The sequence below is a fragment of the Alnus glutinosa genome, chromosome 1, assembly GCF_958979055.1.
Source record: "Alnus glutinosa chromosome 1, dhAlnGlut1.1, whole genome shotgun sequence".
Taxonomy (NCBI): domain Eukaryota; kingdom Viridiplantae; phylum Streptophyta; class Magnoliopsida; order Fagales; family Betulaceae; genus Alnus; species Alnus glutinosa.
In genome coordinates, this window is record NC_084886.1 from 44,279,108 (window position 1) to 44,296,063 (window position 16,956).

Consider the following 16,956-nt stretch of genomic DNA (forward strand, 5'->3'; position numbering starts at 1 on the left):
TCTTTTCTTTTGTTTTTCCCTTTGTTTCTTGCACATATTTGTGTATGAGTTTAGACAAGTGCCAGCGGGGCCTATCTTGAAGGACCACAGGAGTCGCAGCAAATTAAACCAACGATGATAGATCATAGTCATAGATGAAGGAACTCACGACACTACATATATTATAGATTTTCCTTTGTCGTTTTTGGCTCAGAAGAAGATAATTTCACTTGTCGTTTTCTTCCAATTCCTCCATAAGAAAGAGTTTGGAATCGTCTGCATAATCAGAGTCAATTTAGCATTTAATTCACTTTTTCGTATAATACGTCAAGACAGGGAGGAGAAAAGTGGCGGCTTTCTAAACGTCAACGTGTTCGTTTATGAGCCAAACTTTTGCCTGATCATATATTCTCCTCTGCTTGGGGCACGGGCAGCTACCCTGCTCTGCCACCCACATCATTCAGAAGAGCTAGAGATGACTCTTCCGAGAGGCGCCGCAGATGGCGAACCCAATAATTCCCGGCCGGAATCCACTGACGAGCGCCAACTACTTCAGATGGCCGAGGATGGCGGTACCGTTAATGCCTCCTCCTCTTCATGGTCTTTCCTTCCACCGCACAAGAAGAGCAAAGTTGGTTGGTGCATTGCATTAAATTAATTAAAAGGTTATTTAATTTCCACTTTTTGTCATGTAATTTTATTATTTTTGTTTTTTTTTTTTTTGGTAGAATCCAGCGATGAAGATTTGTTCACGGTTCCTGACGTGGAGGCTCCACCACCAATGAATTCTGCTGCCATGGCTAATCTTTTCGAGCATGAGAAGAATGCCGAGATTCAGCGCCAGATGGGGTTATCTGGGAAGCGCCGGAGGGGACGAAATCCTGCTGATAAAGAGTATAGACGCCTCAAGAGGTATCTTTCTTTCTTATATTTTTCTAAGCAATATGAAAAAGTGAAGATGGGGGTGGTCATGAATTCTCCAACGACTCACTCTCACCTTCCCGGAGGTGGTCATGGGATTAGAGAGTTCAACAACAGTGAGTCAGTGACAGAACCAAAGGGGGCCATGGCCCTTTTGAAAAATGGCCCTATTGAAACGAAATTTCTTCATACCCAAACCTCCCATTTGACTTTACAAATAAAAGAAAAAGTGAACAACCTTCCTTGTTTTGTAATCTAACGTAGCAACAACCCTTATTTAGGGGGTTCGATTACCTCTAAAATCGGTTAATTCATCACCTTTATTTTGACAACTTTTAATTTCGATATTTTCGGTTAAATCGAATAAGTTAGTTTAATCGATTAAAAGTCGGTCGGTTAGGTCGTTAGTGTTCGGTTCGGTTCGGTTCGATTCAATTGTAATAAAATGACGTCGTTTTGTTTTCAAGAAAACTACAAAACAACGCCGTCTCTAATGTTTCATTTCAGCTTGGTCAGTTAGTGTTCAGTTAGGTTCGATCGGTTAGGTAGCAGTTCGGTTAACGGACAAAAAAATAATTATTCCGATTAACTGATGAATGGACATGGGTATAGATTTTTTATGCCAATTAACCAACCACCGAAACTTGGTAGAGGCGGTAAGCGGTCGGCAAGCGATAGTCGAATATTTTGCCCACTTCTACCCTTATTTGTGGAAAATATATAAAACTTCACCCATATGAGCACAAATTGCACAATGCAGTTCAACATTCAGATTTTTAGGGATTGCCAAATATGTCAGAATTGTGTCAATGGTCGGTAAGCACCATAAGATTAAGTATCTGCCAACTTGTTTTTCAAGTTGTTGTACTCGTGTTTACTCTTACCATTTCTAGCTACTTCAACTACAAAACGAATATTTTCATCATGAATCCTTATCAAAATAAGCTTCACAATAAAATTGAAGATGAGTTTTTGACTTACTCTTTGATGTTGTATATTGAAAGATAAATTGGTACCAAATTTAGAATAGAGCTAATCATAAATGATTTTTTTGGATCCAATAGAATGTCGGGCGCCATCTCGATAAGTGATTGAATTGAAAATTAAGATATATTAAGAAACAATTATTTTTGTCTTTTATTTTGTTTATATTTTGTTAACACTAAATGAATGCTAGTTTTATTTTTTACATATTAATGATTAATATATTTCTCATTCATACTTTGACAATGCATTAATAAGAAAATTTCGGTTCCGTCCCTGCCACACGACCCACTCTCTAGTGTGTTGAAGGATATGATTTTGTCATGTTGTTATTGATTATAACTATTTCAATATCATATTAGTGTATAATTGAATGATTAAATTTCTCGTAATCTATCAACATGACATTTTCCTCTTAAAATAGGTTGCTTAGGAACAGAGTGTCTGCTCAACAAGCCCGAGAAAGGAAGAAGGTGTATGTGAATGAACTGGAATCAAGAACCAAAGAATTGCAGGACAGGAACTCCAAATTAGAAGAGAAGATCTCAACTTTAATCAATGAAAATACCATGCTTAGGAAGGTGAGATATCCATCACTTCTTTCACTGCTGCATTTCTACACACACACACACACACACATATATATATATATATATATATATTTTAAATCCATTCTCCAACAGGTTCTTCTGAACACCAGGCCTAAGAATGATGAAAGTACTGAGCCGAAGCAGGATCAGTTTGGCTAGAGCTAACAAGCATAAGGTCATTTTGTTTAGGCCTTTCGGGTTATATAATTTTTGTTTAGGATTCTCGTAAATCCTTTTAGAAAAGAGTAATGCTAAAAACTACATCATCATCTCATTAGATTGATGTGACAGTGCTCATCAGTATTTTAAGTAGTTCTTGTAAAAAAAAAAAAGCTTAAAAGACTAATGAGCACCGTCACTTGAACTCAATAAAATAAAGAGTGTGATATTTAGCATTTCTCTTTAAAGAAAATGTGAATTGCAGATTTTTCTGAGCTATGTATGTATTACCAAATGTCTTAAACCCTCGGTCGTAACGAACGTTTATTTATTTTTATTTTTTTCTTAATATATAGTAATAGCATACACCTTTTACTACTATTTAGTACATTTTATTTATTTTATTTTATTTTAAATACAGCATTCACTCCACAATTACAGGGTTACAAAGAATAGTTCAGAGGGGTGGGCACCCCAACAATGAACCCAAAGCTGATAAAACAGTGTCAAATTCATAACCAAACAGGAAATGGATGTTTTCTTAATTCCAAAGGAATCAAAAAATTTCCAGCCCCATCTATCTTGGACAAAGCCAATGATTGGTCCACACAAAGTGGATAAAATACCAACACAGTGAAGAGCAGAGACATGACCCTTGAAAGAGCCTTCCACCCTGTCAAAAATAACTCATTTGCATAGGTTGAGAGGTGGGCACTAAGTTGGAAATGGTAACAACAATCTCATTGCGAGGGATAGATACTGTTAAAATCAGAACAAAAACTCTAGAGAAAGGGTCTCCTACAAAGACTAAAACCCAATAATAAAAATTAAAAAGCTCGTAAAGGCATAAGATAAAAAACTCATAACAAATCATCGGCGATGGCAGGCAAGGCAGAGGACAGCGGAGGTGGCAGATGTTTTGTATTTTTTTTTTTTTTTTTTTTTGTATATATATATATATATATATATATATATATATTAATCTATATCTACACGAATTTGTAGATGGTACAGTAATAAAAATTGTTTGGAGTTGTAATCATCTCTTTTACCCATCTCGTATGCACGGTGGAGAAAAGACAATGCAACAATATTAACAATAATCAACGTGAAAAGAACAAGAAGACAGGAATACATATCTTTTTTTAGATTGCGTTTATACACGGGAATGATTTCTATCATTTTTCCTTTTAAATAAAATTGTAACAAGCATTTTATTTGGTAGTGCATTTGAAAAAAAAAAAAAAAGTTTAAAGATGTGAAATATATGTTTTCAAATTGCTCATAAGGAGGTGCATTTTTAAAAATCCATGAACCGCAATTTTATTAGGCACTTTATTTTTAAAAATCTTGTTCTCTTCCGGTTTGGTATTTGGGGGTTCCTCTTATTTCTAAGAGGCTTTCGGTTATTGACCGTAGAGTTAATTCTAATTGCCAAAATTTCAACTAGGATTGATTCTTGGCTAGTAAGACATTTGTCTTTTGCTGGAAGGTTACAACTTATATCTTTAGTTCTGTTTAGTCTTTAAGTTTTTTGGGCCAGGGTTATTATCCTTCCTATCAGAAATGAGAACAGACAGAATTTACGAATTGGAATTGTATTCGATAAATGATCAAGAGTTTACAAACTGCATATATACATTCTGCAGAAAAGTTAACTAAAAAACTAACTAGCTAAATTAATTAACCAGCTAAATACAATCTGGTATAATAGGAAAAAAAGAAAAGAAAAGAAAAAAAAAAGCGAGCTAATCTAACACGTGTTATACGTGTTTTACATGTGTATCTCAATACCACCCCTCAAGATGAACAGTGGATGTTGAGAATGTTCATCTCGGATAACAAAGACTGAAAAACAGCATAGCCAAGAGGCTTAGTAAACAAGTCAGCCAACTGGTTGGAGGAAGAAACATGTAAAGTCCAGACCAAACCCTGTTGGATTTTTTCTCGCACAACATGACAATCAATTTCTATGTGTTTAGTCATTTCATGGTATACTGGATTAGCAGCAATATGCAAAGCTGCTTTGCTGTCACAGAATAAAAGCGCAGCTTGAGAGTGTGAAATCTGAAAATCTCTGAGAAGTTGAAACAACCAAGTAACCTCATAGCAAACAGTAGCCATAGACCGATATTCAACCTCAACTAAAAAACAAGAAACAGTAGTTTGTTTCTTTGAGTCCCCCAGAAAAACACAAAACCCGGAAACAAAACGTCGGGTATCAAGGCAGTTAGCCCAGTCAAAATCACAAAAAGCCTTCAAGTGACAGGAAGAAGAAGCTGGAAAAAATCAGCCCTTACCAGGAGCAGCCTTGATGTAATGAAGGATGAGAAAGGCAGCATCCAAATGAGGCTTGCGAGGAGCTTGGATGAATTGACTTAAAGTGTGGACAACAAAAGTTAAGTCAGGACAAGTGATGGTAAGATACAGCAACCTACCAATTAACCTGCAATAGGACTTGGGATCATCAAGCAATTCACCATCCGAAACTGAAAACTTAGCATTAGAATCCATCGGGAAAGCAAAAGGCTTAGAAGCCAAGTGACTAGTGTCACTTAAAATATCCAAAGCAAACTTGCATTGGCATACATAAATACCAGCAGTGGACCGAGCAATCTCCAAACCAAGAAAAAACTTCAAAGGCCCCAAATCTTTGAGCTTGAAATGAGTATTCAAAAAAGCAATGAATTCACGAATAGATTGCTGATCGTTGCTAGCCAAGACTATATCATCCACATAAACAAGGAGAGCCATCAAAGATGAGCCTGTGGACTTTGTAAACAAAGAGTAATTAGATTTAGACTGTGTAAAACCATAAAGAAGCAAAGTGGAAGAAAACTTAGCGAACCACTGCTGAGAGGCTTGCTTCAAGCCATAAAGGGATTTATTCAATCTACAAACACGATTGTCCCCTTTAGAGATAAAACTGGGAGGAGGCTTCATGAAAACTTCTTCATCAAGGTCACCATGCAAGAAAGCATTGTTGACATCCAGTTGGTGAAGGTGCCATTTATTAATAGCTGCCAAAGCGAGGAGACAACGAACAGTGGTCAATTTTGCCACAAGAGAAAATGTCTCAAAATAGTCCAAGCCTTCGCATTGAGTAAATCCTTTTGCTACAAGCCGAGCCTTATGCCTTTTAATAGAGCTATCAGAATTATGTTTGATCTTAAACACTCATTTGCAGCCTATGGGAGTTTTGGTAGGAGGTAAATGCATAAGTGTCTAAGTATCATATCTTCCAGAGCCTTGATCTCAGCTTCAATGACATCACACCAGAAAGAATGTTGTACTGCCACATGATAATATTTGGGCTCAATTGAAGAGAAAACCAAAAGAACATAGTGTTTGTAAGAAGTTGACAATTTATTATACGAAAGAACAGAGGAAAGAGTAAAAGGATTACCTGAAGTACTCGGAGAATGAGTTGGAGAGGAAAGAGAAGATGTAGCCAGTTAACAATGGAAATCCTGAAGATAGCTAGGTTTATGTTTAATTCTGGATGATTGTCTGAGAGGCAAAGCAGAATCAGGAACATTATCAACACCACAATCAGAAACAGGAACAATGTCAACAACAGGATCACAAACAGGAGGAACAGAATGCGGAACAGAAATAGAAATGACAGGATTCATATTAGAAGATGAATAATAAGGAATATCATCATCTGAAATAGGGGTTGGGAGAACTATATCATGAAAATCAGGATTAGAAGAAGTGAAACAAGGATGATAAGGAAAAATAGTTTCATGGAAGACAACATCATGAGAAACGAAAATAGAATGAGTAAAAAGATCAAACAATTTGTATCCTTTGATATTATAAGGATAACCAATAAAAAGACAAGGCTTAGCTCGGGGATCAAACTTAGAACGATTTCGGGTAAGAGTAGATGCAAAACATAAGCAACCAAACACACAGAGATGAGAAAATGTAGGAAGAACAAAAAAAAAAGACATTCAAAAGGAGTTTTGTTAGACAAGTGAGAGTAGGAATGCGATTGATAATGTGAGCAGCGGAAGGAACACACTCACCCCAGAAAAACAAAGGGAGATTAGCTTGAAATCGTACAGCTTTGGCAACATTGAGTAGATGCTGATGTTCTCTTTCCACATCAGAATTCTGTTGTGGAGTTTCAACACAACTGAGTTGATACACAATACCCTTGGATTGATAAAATTGAGGCATCTGAAATTCAATACCATTGTCATTGCTTAATATTTTGACCATGGTATTAAATTGAGTGGCAACAAGATCAATGAAAGAGACAAGTAAAGATCGCGTTTAAGACTTAGAAACCATTAAATGTACCTCTGTGAACTGAGAAAAATCATCAACTATGATGAGAAATATTTAACACCATTAAGAGAATCAGTGGAAAAAATACCCCAAATATCACAATGAACCAAATCAAAGATTTTATTAGATGTGGAATCACTTACAAGAAAAGGTAAGCGATGTTGCTTAGCCAATGGACAAAAAGTATAATAATTATTGGTATTAACAGAAATGCTAGGATCATACTGACTAAGCAATTTTATTTTAGAATCAGACAAGTGTTCTAAACGAAAATGCCATACATCAGAAGAAACTTGTTTAACAGAGAGACTATGATCTAAAATAATAGGTGAAGCAAAAGAAGGTAATACTGAATTATCGAGCAGGTGGAACAGGCCATCATTCTCTCTACCCACTCCAATCATCTTCCATGTCAACAAGTTCTGAATGAAACAATAATCAGCGAGAAAGATAAGATAACAAGAAAAGAACTTTGTGGTTTACTTGCTGAAATAAGATTGAAAGAAAAGGATGGAACACATAAGACATCAGTTAGAATTAAAGATACAGAAATTCTAACAATGCCTATATGTGTAACCGAGGCAAGTTGGCCATTTGGTAGCTTAACAAATTTGGAAGTAGTGGCAGTGATAGTGGAAAAAAATGAAATGGAACAAACCATATGGTCAGTAGCGCCTGTGTCTATAATCCACGGTTGATTAACAAGTCTAGAAGCAACTTGAAATGTGGAAATGAAGAAAAAACTGAATGATGAGAAAAATTGTGCAAGGAGGTAGAACAAGTAGAGAGATTACCTGACATGTTGGCAACAAGGCGGTTTAAAGGCACGGTAACCTGATTCACTAATGAAACTACATCAAGATTGTTGGATTTGATCAAGGCAAATAGTTGCTGAATTTGTTCTTGGATAATTGGCGAAGCTCCAGTAGATGAATCAGCTTCAGATACTTGATGAGCAGAATGATGTTCTGCAGTCGGCTGTCCTCTGGTGAACTTGAAACCAGGCGAAAAACCATGTATCCTATAGCACTTCTCCACAGTATGACCATACACACCACAATGTGTACATGTGGGACGATTCTTGCGGATGGTATTTGGCTTACCATTCCGTGGATTTAAAGAACTTGCAGTAGGTCGATGATAGGAAGGTGGAGAAGGGGAAATGGAAGGACCTTTTGTGAACAAAGCAGATGCATTGTTATTCATTGTACTCAATGAACCGGATTTCTCTTTTTGTTGTTCATGTTGAACAACTAAAGAGAAAACCTTGTTAATGGGTGGAAGAGGATCCATTAACAAGATTTGTCCTTTCACATGAGAGAAAGATTCATTCAATCCCATCAGGAATTGAAGAACATATTCCTGATGATGGTATTCAATGAGAGTTTTTAACACACCACAAGAACATTTTCCATAGAGGCAAACAGGTAAAGGACAATAGATGAGAACTTCATCCCATAGTCCTTTGAGAGCAGTAAAATAACTGCTTACCGATTTATCCTCCTGGGACATAGCTGAGATAGCCTTCTGAATTTGGAATATTCGTGGTCAATTTTGCTGAGAAAACAGATCACAAAGATCATTCCACATGGTTTATGCGGAGTCAACTGAGATTACACTTGCTGCGATCTCCTTAGATACAGAGTTGATGATCCAGGACAACACCATATTGTTGCAACGAGTCCAAGCAAAAAAATCTGGATCAGAAGAATGAGGTTTAGGCAAAGCTCCATTGATGAATTGAAGTTTGTTCGTGGTAGTCAAGGCCATGAACATTGATCGGTTCCATGTATAGTAATTGTCAGCGGTGAGCAATTGAGTTACTAGAATCGAACTAGGGCTATCTCCATGATGAAGATACAATGGATTAGAATCCATTGTAGAAATTGTTGAATTCGAAGAATTTGATTCCATGAACAATATGAAATCAGATTATGAGAAGAAAAATGAGGAAAGCAAGATTGAATGTTTGAGCGGAAGAAGAACTAGGGTTTATTATAGCTCTGATACCATATCAGAAATGAGAACAGAGAGAATTTGCGAATTGGAATTGTATTCGATAAATGATCAAGAGTTTACAAGCTGCATATATAAATTCTGCAGAAAAGCTAACTAACTAAAACTAACTAGCTAAGTTAATTAACCAGCTAAATACAATCTGGTAAAAAAAAAACCAGCTAATCTAACACGTGTTATACGTGTTTTACATGTGTATCTCAATACTTCCAAAGAATATTATCAGGTTGATAGAGCATAAACTTAACAGATTCCTAATACTGTGGAAGTGATGTTAAGGATTAGGGTAAAGTAGTCTGAGTGAAAGTTTGTGTTCCTAAAAGAGAAGATGGTTTGGAGCTTAAAGTTTGGAAATTTGGGATCAAGCAGCAATGTTGATCCATATTTGGAGCTTGTTTGCCCAATCGGGGTCTCTTTGGTTTGCTTGGATAAAAGCAAATCGGCTTAAGGGGAAGAGCTTTTGGCAAGTATCCATTCCCCCTTCGTGTGCTTGGAGCTGGAAGAAGCTTCTTAAGCTGAGGGAGGTAGCTAAGTCTTTCAATATTCGGTTCAAAGTAGGGGATGGAAGCTGGATTTTCTTGTGGTATGACCATCGGCACCCAGCTGGGAGATTGATTGAGAAATTTGGGTTCAGAGCTTTGTATGATGCAGGGAGTAATGTTGGTGCTAAAGTTTCTTCTATCATTAGAAATGGTGAATGGTTCTGGACTTTTGCTCGGTCGAATAGTATTGTTGAAATTTAAAACAGACTTCCTGAGATTGAGAATGGAGAAATAGACCTGCCCGTATGGAATTCTAAGAATGGTGTTTATTCATGTTCTGAAACTCGGGAGATATTAAGGCCCAAACATATTGATGTATCTTGGTATAATTCAGTGTGGTTTCTCAATGGCGATTCCGCGGCATTCTTTTCTATTTTGATTAGTGTTTAGAGGTGCTCTTGTAACCAAAGAAAAAATGTACAGTTGGGGCTATGGTGGAGATACCTTGTGCAGGTGTTGTTTTGGGAGGCAGGAATCTACAGAACACCTGTTTTTTCAGTTTAGTTTTAGTAGAAGGATCTGGAAGAAGTTAATGGCTTCTTGCTTGATTTTTGATACTTTTGTGGAGTGGTCAGATGTTGCAAATTGGAGTATAGCAGCACTTAAAAGGGAAGGGTTTGCAAGTTAGCCTCTGTAAGCTTTGTTTTGCAGCTACGGTGTATCATTTATGGAAGCAAATGAATGATTTGTGTCATGGAAATACTCCTAGGACAGAGGAAGATATTGTAGTTCAGATTACTTGGGAGGTCCTGTCAAAGATTATGGCCAAATATGCTGTTAAGAAGTTTGCTCACAATGTCAAACTCATGAATAGCTGGAACCTTCAATTTCAATAGTTGAATGCTTTGATTGTTGTTTCTCTAGTTGTTCTAGATGGTTAGTAATCAGTGTTGTTTTGGGTGATTTGTTTCCAGTTTTTACTGGAGTGATTGTAAACTCTGGTTGTGTTTGTTCTATAAAGCCTTAATTCATTTAATATATATATATATATATATATATATATATATATATATATATATATATATATATCTTTTTCTTTTCTTTATTATTATTATTATTAATTACTCTTGCACTAAACCAAACGTACAATTAGTATGTAATTACTAATAAAATGTATTATTCTCTCTTTTATGAGAACTGACAAGAAGATGGGCGAAAAAATGGGCCGTGATTGCACAATCTGAGTCTTTAATCGATGACGAGGTTTCCTTTACCATTATCAACTGAATGAGTGGTTTTACCTGAACAAATTGGATTGCAAATGGAATGAGATTTTGACTTTTTTTTCTTTCTTTTTTTTTTTTTTTTCATGTGCAAATACAATAAAAAACAAAAGAATAAATAAATAATAAATAAATAAACAAACAAACAAACAAACAGGAAGAAAATATCTAACGAGGTGCTGTTACTCACGGAACTACAATGACCGAGAAAGGGATGGAATTGGAATGCATCCACTTAACTTTGGTCTATCGAGCAAGATTGTGCGCATGGCTTAAGAGATAAACGGTTCCAATTGTCAATCTAGCAGAAAGTCGTGATTGAGAAAGCTAGGCAAAAACAACATCTTGATTCTTGCGTGTCAGCCTCGATGATCAATAATAATATTCAAGCAGGGGTGGCCCAATTAATTAAGGCGGCTTCTCATGGATGGCCAGAATCTTAATTTGATTAGCTTTGGGGATTTCTCTCAAAATAATTGAACTTATCTGGTTAAGTTTGGCTGTATGTCATGTAATAGCTAGCGATATTTTGTCGTCTAATCCCTCGTATTTCACATCACATGGTTGAGTCCCAATAACAGCGCCGTCTATTTGATAATGAATTGGTGTCCACTGGATCTCTGGATCGCCGCTCAATTGGATTATGCTCCTTTGGTATCACACCCCGTGTGGCCTGTTTTTGTATATGCTTTCCAGGCATTGAGTCAGCCAACGTTGCATTTTATGCGATTCACATCATCTTTCTTGCTATATAAGCAATCACAACCTTCTTCATTTACACAGCTCACATCAATTCACTACCAACCTGCATAATCATGGTAATTGTGCCACTCTTACTCCAGTACCTCTTTTTCTTCTTATTAACAAAGCCAACACTATACTTCTTGATGGAATAAACAGAGAAAAATTTCCTAGGATTTATGCATGCAGTCGCCAATTACTGTTCTTACTGCTAAAATACCACATGGTCTTTTTAATTTTCTCTTCCTTTGTGGAGGTTTATAATTATAAATATGGATGTTCATGCATGTCTCTTTGCGACTTTGTCTCCCTCTCTCTATAACCGGCATCAACAATTACTTAATTTGCACCATGTCAGTTTCTGAAATCGGTGTTTGTTCAAACTTGTAGGGGTTGAACGATGAAGTTGGTGTCAAAGATTTTGGATGCCAACCCAAGAACATGAAGAATCCGAGACAAGGAGGATTTAGAGCCACCTATTTCATCTTTGGTAAGTAATTCAATGCACAACATGACCATTTTCAAATCATGAAAATGGCACAGGACACAGAACACGTACAAGCCATAATCAGAATGTTGGACTCATTAACGTCACTATTTTATATCTTGCAGCGATGATGGGGCTGGATAACATAGGCTTTGTGGCTAACATGGTAAGCATGGTTCTATATTTCTCGTTCATCATGCACTTTGATCTCTCTGGCTCTGCAACAACGACCACGAACTTTTTGGGTACAACATTCTTGCTGACACTCGTTGGAGGGTTCATCTCTGATACCTATATGACTCATCTCAACACTTGTGTACTCTTTGGTGGGATTCAACTACTGGTAAAGTTTACTTCTCTAAGTAGAAACAAGCATCCGATCCTTGCTCAACCCTTGAAATCAATGATATATGCTTTGGGGTGTTATACTTTCAGGGATATATGTTGCTTATAATTCAATCCCGTTATCATAAACTGCAACCTGAACCTTGTGGGGAGACAACCTGCGTGCATGGTACAAAAGCCTTGCTGTTTTATGCTTCGATATGGTTGGTGGCACTTGGAGGAGGTGGAATCAGAGGCTCTATTCCAGCTTTAGGCGCTGGTCAGTTCAACGACAAGCACCCTGAAGAACGCAAGCAAATAGCCACCTTCTTCAATTTGTTTCTGCTTAGCATTACCATTGGGGCTTCCATTGGTGTAACATTTGTGGTGTATGTCAGCTCACATCTTGGGTGGGACAAAGGTTTTAGCATCTCCATGTCATGCGCATTTGTTGGTCTTGTCTGTCTTGCATTAGGAAAGCCATTTTATCGTGTTCGGGTCCCCGGAGAAAGTCCGTTGTTGAAAGTCTTACAGGTATTTCTGCTATAATATCATGTTAAATCATTACTTATTTCAAAAATCTTAATCGATAAGAGAAGATAAATTTAATCATTTAATTAATTTATATTTTTACTCACTCTGGCCAACAAATGGGCTATTAACTCCATGTAGAACTCATTTGAGACGATATTCCTTACAGGTTTTGGTGGTGACAGTGAAGAACTGGAGGGTAGACGTACCCAACTCGGATGAACTATATGAGCTACGCGATCGCAAGTCTCTTTCAAATGGAGAGCTCATCCCCCACAGCAACCAGTTCAGGCAGGATTTCTTAGCAAGCAATAGTTATTAAAGTTTATAGACCTTAATTTATGTCATCTAACGAAAGGACTAAATAATATGTTAAATGATCACTACTTATTTCTAAAGAATGTGATCGTACTGATCCGACTTATATGTTTGGCTAGATTACTAGACAAGGCGGCTGTTCTGCCAAAAGGCACGGAGGCAGGAAAATGGAGAGTCTGCAGCGTAACGCAAGTGGAAGAAGTGAAGATTCTGACAAGGATGATGCCCATCCTTCTAAGCACCATCCTCATGAACACATGTTTTGCCCAGTTGCAGACCTTTTCCGTCCAACAGGGGACCATCATGAACACACACATCCACAGATTTGATGTCCCATCAGCCTCAATTCCCGTGATTCCTTTAGTTTTCATGTCGCTTCTCATACCCGTCTACGAATTTGCCTTGGTGCCAATCTTGCGTAAAATCACAGGCCACCCCAACGGCATAACCTACTTGCAGAGAGTGGGGGTTGGGCTTGTCCTCTCCGCAATCTCAATGGGTATAGCAGGCATCATAGAAGTGAAGAGGAAGCACGAATTCATCCACCACAATCACCGCATCAGCCTCTTTTGGCTGTCTTTCCATTATGCCATCTTCGGAATCGCGGATATGTTTACATTCGGGGGGCTGCTGGAGTTTTTCTACAAGGAGGCTCCGGCCGGCATGAGATCCCTTTCCACTTCCTTCTCGTGGCTCTCTTTGTCCATCGGCTTCTTCTTGAGCACCGCGTTCGTTGAGCTCATAAACTTAGTCACCGGTAAGCTAAGTAAGAGCAAGACGGGGTGGTTGGAAGGGCGTGACATGAATAAGAACCATCTGGAGCGCTTCTACTGGTTCTTGGCAGTTCTCAGCATTCTCAACTTTGTTAATTACGTGTTTTGGGCTAAATGGTACAAGTACAAAACGGATGTTCCGATTGACGAAGAAATGCTACTCAAATCAAGCCAAGCACGCGGCGCAGATCAATCATTATCTGCTACTACTAGTTCTATGAGCTTTATATCCAAAAACCAAGAGCAAGAAGAAGATCAGAGAAAGAATGAGGTTAAGTAATCTTACGTACATGCATGACAACTAAACTCGATCACCGTTTTTGAAGGTTGAGCAATAGATCATGTCCTAATTATATATATCTTACATATTTATACAATCCTTCCTCCTCCTCTGCAATCCAACAAACTGGTTTGTAGTTCTCTTTTATGATAATATGTATGCTCTATATATTAATAAATTAAGGACTTTCTCATTATATTTGAAGCGTTCATGAATGGTGGGCAAGATTTACAAGGCATTAATTAATACAAAAGGCTTTGTGAATCTGTGATAATAAATCGTAGGGCCGGGGTTCTAGACTGGAATTAATATTGTCGGGTTGGACATGCCAAAGTAGAACTAAATGTAAGGCTGGGCATCAAATAAGCCAAAACCGACCAGTCCGATGCTACCAAATAACCTGAATCTACTAGGTTCGACCTATTTTTTGAGGTTGTCGATCGGTCAGTGAGGGAGGAGGAGCACCAACCACCGTGGTATATAAATGGTAGACTTTCTACCGGAGGCGGCTCAATAAATATTGAATCTTAAGGCAAAAGTTGGAATTTAAAATGGTCCTTTTTTACTTTAAAATATTAATATAATAAATTTTTATATTAAATACAGAAAAATTAATTTAAAAATCATTCTTTTAGCTTTTTTTGAATATATATTACAAATTAAATTTTCATATTTAAGTTGTGTTAATTAGTATATTTTTTTAATAGATTATATGACTAATCCTACTTACAAATTTAACATAAAAAGCTTTTTTTTTTTTAGGCCTTTTATAAATTGGAGGCCTTAAGTGGTAGCCTAACTCGCCTAGCCATAGAGCCGGCCTTGCTTTTTACTCACAACCTTCCAGTGGCGGAGCCAGGAATCTATTTTAGTTAGGGCGGAATTAAAATAATAAAATATAATGATAAATAATTTTTTTTTGTTCTTTTCAGATAGTATATTTTTATTATAATATATAAAAGTATGGTAATTACAATTAAAAATAGAAATTATAACATAATATATGTATCACAAAAAACGTATTTATCAAACTTCATAAATATATTCTATAACGACCCACTCCAACGACACAATATTGTCCGTTTTTTGCTCTTCCAAACCAAACTTCTCAGGAGGTCACCTTTCCTGATACTACTCTTGCAGAAGTATGCTTAATTGCAGAGTTCTGATAGGTTTATAGCCATCACGGCTTTAAAACGCGTTGTGTCAAGAATAGTGCGTTTATACATATAAGCACATCATCTTTCCCAGGCGATGTGGGACATCACAATCACATTCTCTTGGGACCCAGCGTCTCCGCTAGCAACCCTCATAGGATCACCCATTCTTAGCATTCCGGCAAGTGCCCACTGGCGACCATCATGGGCTTGTGAACGTTCCCTCATCTCAGGCTGAGCAATAGCTCTGATACCATTTGTAACGACCCACCCCCAACGATACAATATTGTCCGCTTTTGACTCTCCCAAACCAGACTTTCCAGGAGGTCACCCATCCTAGTACAGCTCTCGCAAAAGCACGCTTAACTGCGGAGTTCTGATAGGTTCATGATCATCACGACTTTAAAACGTGTTGTATCAAGAAGAGTGCATTTATATATATAAACACATGCCCATTCCCAAGCGATGTGGGACATCACATATGTCAAATTGATATATTAGTTAATATGTAGGCACTAATACTAAAAAAAAAAAAGTAGAAGAAGAAAGAAAAATACAAAATACAAGGTGTCGAGAATTGCATCCTATGCACCATAAAATTGCTAGTACCATAGTAGCGTGTAGAGAAAGATTTGAGACGTGTCTAAAAACAAATGTTAGGATACTACTAAATGTACTATAAGGGCTTACAAATTGACGTGGGAGTGCTGAAGCATTACCACGTCAACTACTAAGGGTGTAAATCCGGTCCCGGTTCTCGGTTATTGGCCAAAACCGGTAACCGGAACCGGGTACCCCGGTTAACCGGGGACACCGATTTTTACCCAGTTACTCGGGTGAAAACCGGTTATCTATACCTGGTAATTTTTATTTTTTTTTTTCAAAAAAAAAAAGAAGAAGAAGAAGAAAAAAAAAAAACCACGAAAAACAACCAATAGCCAAGATAATGACTTTTGAGCATCTGACTAAAGCATTTCAACTTCCAGTACCAGGTGCTTCATTAGTTTGCCCATCCAGATTTGGAGCTCCATTATTTACTGTGTGCTAAAAGTTGTCATCTATTTGAAGGGCCTCAGTGAATCAGTGATGATGGCAAGTGCGAAGACTGCAGGGGCAGCAGCGCAAATCAGTTGGGCAAAGCAAAAGTGAAAGAAGGAAGAAAGAAATTATGGCAAAAGAGCGAAAATGACAGAAATATCTTTGGGTTAGCCATGTATCCTTAAGGTAAAAGGGTAGGGGTTATTTTTTATATTTTTTTAAACAAATTAACAACGCCGGTCCCGGGTACCTGGTTTTCCGGGCCCGGTTAGTGCCCGGATTCGGTTCCAGTCCGGTTATAACCGGTTCTGATTTACACCCCTATCAACTACTAAACTGACTTTGACAATCCATATGGCTCATGAGTAGGACTGTGTAGATCGGCCGCCTGCCGCCCACCGGCCGCCTATTGGCCGTCACCGCGCCGACGCCGAACCGCCACCGACTTCCAGCGGCCGGTCGGCGGTACAGAATCTGCCTACCGATGTCGGTTCGGTCGGTAGGCGAAACGATTTCCCTGAAATCGGTTTTCGCACCGACTGGTATTTTTTTTTTTTTTTTTAAAAAAATATGAATAAAAAAACCACATTGTT

General features: G+C 37.7%; 2 protein-coding genes across 3 annotated transcripts in view; both read left to right on the forward strand.

Moving 5' to 3' along the window:
• The first annotated feature begins 209 nt into the window (after positions 1–209).
• LOC133858536 (transcription factor HY5-like) overlaps positions 210–16,956 on the forward strand; it is a 44,135-nt gene continuing 27,388 nt past the window's right edge. Inside the window, exons 1-4 of one of the 2 annotated variants that reach the window (XM_062294046.1) lie at positions 216–614; positions 708–891; positions 2,309–2,465; positions 2,568–3,018. In XM_062294046.1, coding sequence (XP_062150030.1) covers positions 455–614; positions 708–891; positions 2,309–2,465; positions 2,568–2,633 — 567 coding nt within the window. In that variant the 5' untranslated portion in view covers positions 216–454 and the 3' untranslated portion in view covers positions 2,634–3,018. Of the gene's footprint in view, positions 615–707; positions 892–2,308; positions 2,466–2,567; positions 3,019–16,956 lie in introns of those variants that run through there. The other variant, XM_062294101.1, reaches the window with a different exon arrangement.
• Positions 11,383–14,311, forward strand: LOC133858442 (protein NRT1/ PTR FAMILY 4.5-like). The gene is made up of 6 exons (XM_062293946.1): positions 11,383–11,531; positions 11,845–11,944; positions 12,067–12,284; positions 12,377–12,799; positions 12,966–13,087; positions 13,234–14,311. The coding sequence occupies exons 1-6, from the start codon at positions 11,529–11,531 to the stop codon at positions 14,165–14,167; spliced, it is 1,800 nt and encodes a 599-aa protein (XP_062149930.1). The 5' UTR covers positions 11,383–11,528; the 3' UTR covers positions 14,168–14,311.